Genomic DNA, 2,056 nt, shown 5'->3' with positions numbered 1-2,056 from the left:
TTTAAAACTTTTGTGTCACCCTTAATTCAAAGTCACTAGTCTCTCTCAGGTCTTTACTTTTAGCGGACTTTTCAGTGTAAAAAAAATGTTAAATTTGAAAGAAAAAATTATTTGAAAAAAATTTTAAAATGACATTTGAAAATTAAAATTTAAAAAAAGAATTGAAAAATTGCATATGAAACTTGTAATTATATTGGAAAAATATTAAATTTTGTGAGTAATTTGAAGTGAAAAATGTGAAAACATGTACTTCCTAGGTCCACTATATTAAAAATAGTTATTCATATTTACTTGTTTAATTTAACCTCAGTCCACTATATTAAAAGTAGTTGTTCATATTTACTTGTTCAATTTAAAAATAAAGAAATAATTTATCGTAGAGTTTCTAATTTACCCTTATTATTAAGTATAATCATTTCCCAAAACATTGAATTTATTATATTCTTATTATAAAATTATTATTCTATTTATTTCTTCTCATTAAAGGGTGAATCAAGTCAATATTGGACATGTAAAAATGGACAGAGAGAGTTTGGAGTTTTTCCAAGCAAGCAACTCTATTCTACTTTAAATTAAATCAAATCAACAATTTTATAAAAAAATTTGTTCAAAAATAAAAAAATGAGGGTAGCCTTTTTTTTTTTAAACCCCTTATTTCAGTTGAAGTTTTTCCTCAAGGGCTCTCCTGCCCTCCAATTTCAACATATGAAGCAAGAAATCACTCCAAGTATCAATAGGACCAGGCAAACACCAATGCACACAATCATTATACAAAACCACATTAGCATTTGGCCAATGCCCATATTTACTAGGATGACCATCTGGTCTCAACCACATTGCTTGTGTCATGTCCAATAATCTGAACCTTTTACCCTTTTTCTTCCCTTCCTCAGCTGCTACCTTAAATTCTTCAACTTGTGTCTTGTAAAATTCCGAACTTATACTATCCAAAGTTGTCTCATTGCTTCTAAATGGACTTTTTCTCACACAATTTCCACCTTTATTCCATTCACCACCTTCAAAATGAGAAGGTGCAATAGTCCTAAGGAAAGTAACACCTTTAAATTTGTCTAAACTATTTATGGCTTTTAGAGTTGTTTTAAGTGCTTTTTGATAGGCATAATTGATTGGGACTTCAGTAACATTTGGTAGTCCACAGTAACGGCACCCAATTATTTGATTTTTTTCATAGTAGACACTACACCTTGTGAACCAATGGGCAGAATTGAAGATCAAATAATCAAACTGTTCAATTTGGCTAGCCCATTTTGGATCAGGTTCATCAAGATAAAGGTTGAAAAGTCCGGTATGGCTAGGACCATCAGGATCTGATTCTTTAACTGTGACCAAATATGGTGACCAGTATGCTGCTAGGGTGAAGTTATATGTTGTGTATTTCCACCTTTTGAAATTTTGATCTGCGTCATAAGAAATATCAATTGGATATTCCACCTGTAAAATGAAAAAAGAAAAGAAGATGAATTAGTGACTTACCAGTTAATTTTCACCATATTTGTTTTTGTTGAAACACATTCAAGTACTTGTTGGTTTAAGTCAATTCAACAACACTCTAAATTTGATGTCATAGTGTCAGTTTTGTAGTCACATCTCACTTCAGTTATTAGGTTAAGACAGTCTAAAGACACTTTTAATGTAATGTCTTAAAGAACTAACGTATGATTTTGTTTGAACATTTAGCAACCTGAACCCAACCAGGTGTTTCACATCCTTTTAAGGAAAAGAAGAGAAAACTTCTGATCTCATTATGTAATTCGAGTTTATTATTTTTAAATTTATACATGTTATTAGTCTAGCGTGACCTAAGTGCATTAATTAAAGAGATACAGAAAGGGATAATTATATTTTTCTATCATAACATTTCCCGGTGGAGGAAAAGGTTAAGAAACAGGAACCATAGGATTCTCTAACAAGTTGTCATCATAATGTGACATACATTATTTAAGTATATCTTTTTAAGGGATAAGCCAAGGCTATTTTGAACAAAATAAACATGACTTTATAAAATACAATACGACAAGTTATATGCTGGCATTGT

General features: G+C 30.5%; 1 protein-coding gene across 1 annotated transcript; it reads right to left on the bottom strand.

Moving 5' to 3' along the window:
• Window positions 1–566: 566 nt before the first annotated feature.
• On the bottom strand, window positions 567–1,473 carry LOC124893802 (protein trichome birefringence-like 19; the record flags this gene model as incomplete). Its single annotated transcript, XM_047404655.1, has 1 exon — window positions 567–1,473. A coding segment is annotated over one exon (822 nt), but the record flags the coding sequence as incomplete, so codon positions are not given.
• Window positions 1,474–2,056: the final 583 nt, after the last annotated feature.

Source organism: Capsicum annuum, unplaced genomic scaffold (assembly GCF_002878395.1).
Source record: "Capsicum annuum cultivar UCD-10X-F1 unplaced genomic scaffold, UCD10Xv1.1 ctg65371, whole genome shotgun sequence".
In the NCBI taxonomy this organism is placed as follows: Eukaryota; Viridiplantae; Streptophyta; class Magnoliopsida; order Solanales; family Solanaceae; genus Capsicum; species Capsicum annuum.
This window is presented reverse-complemented; position numbering and strand designations above follow the sequence as displayed.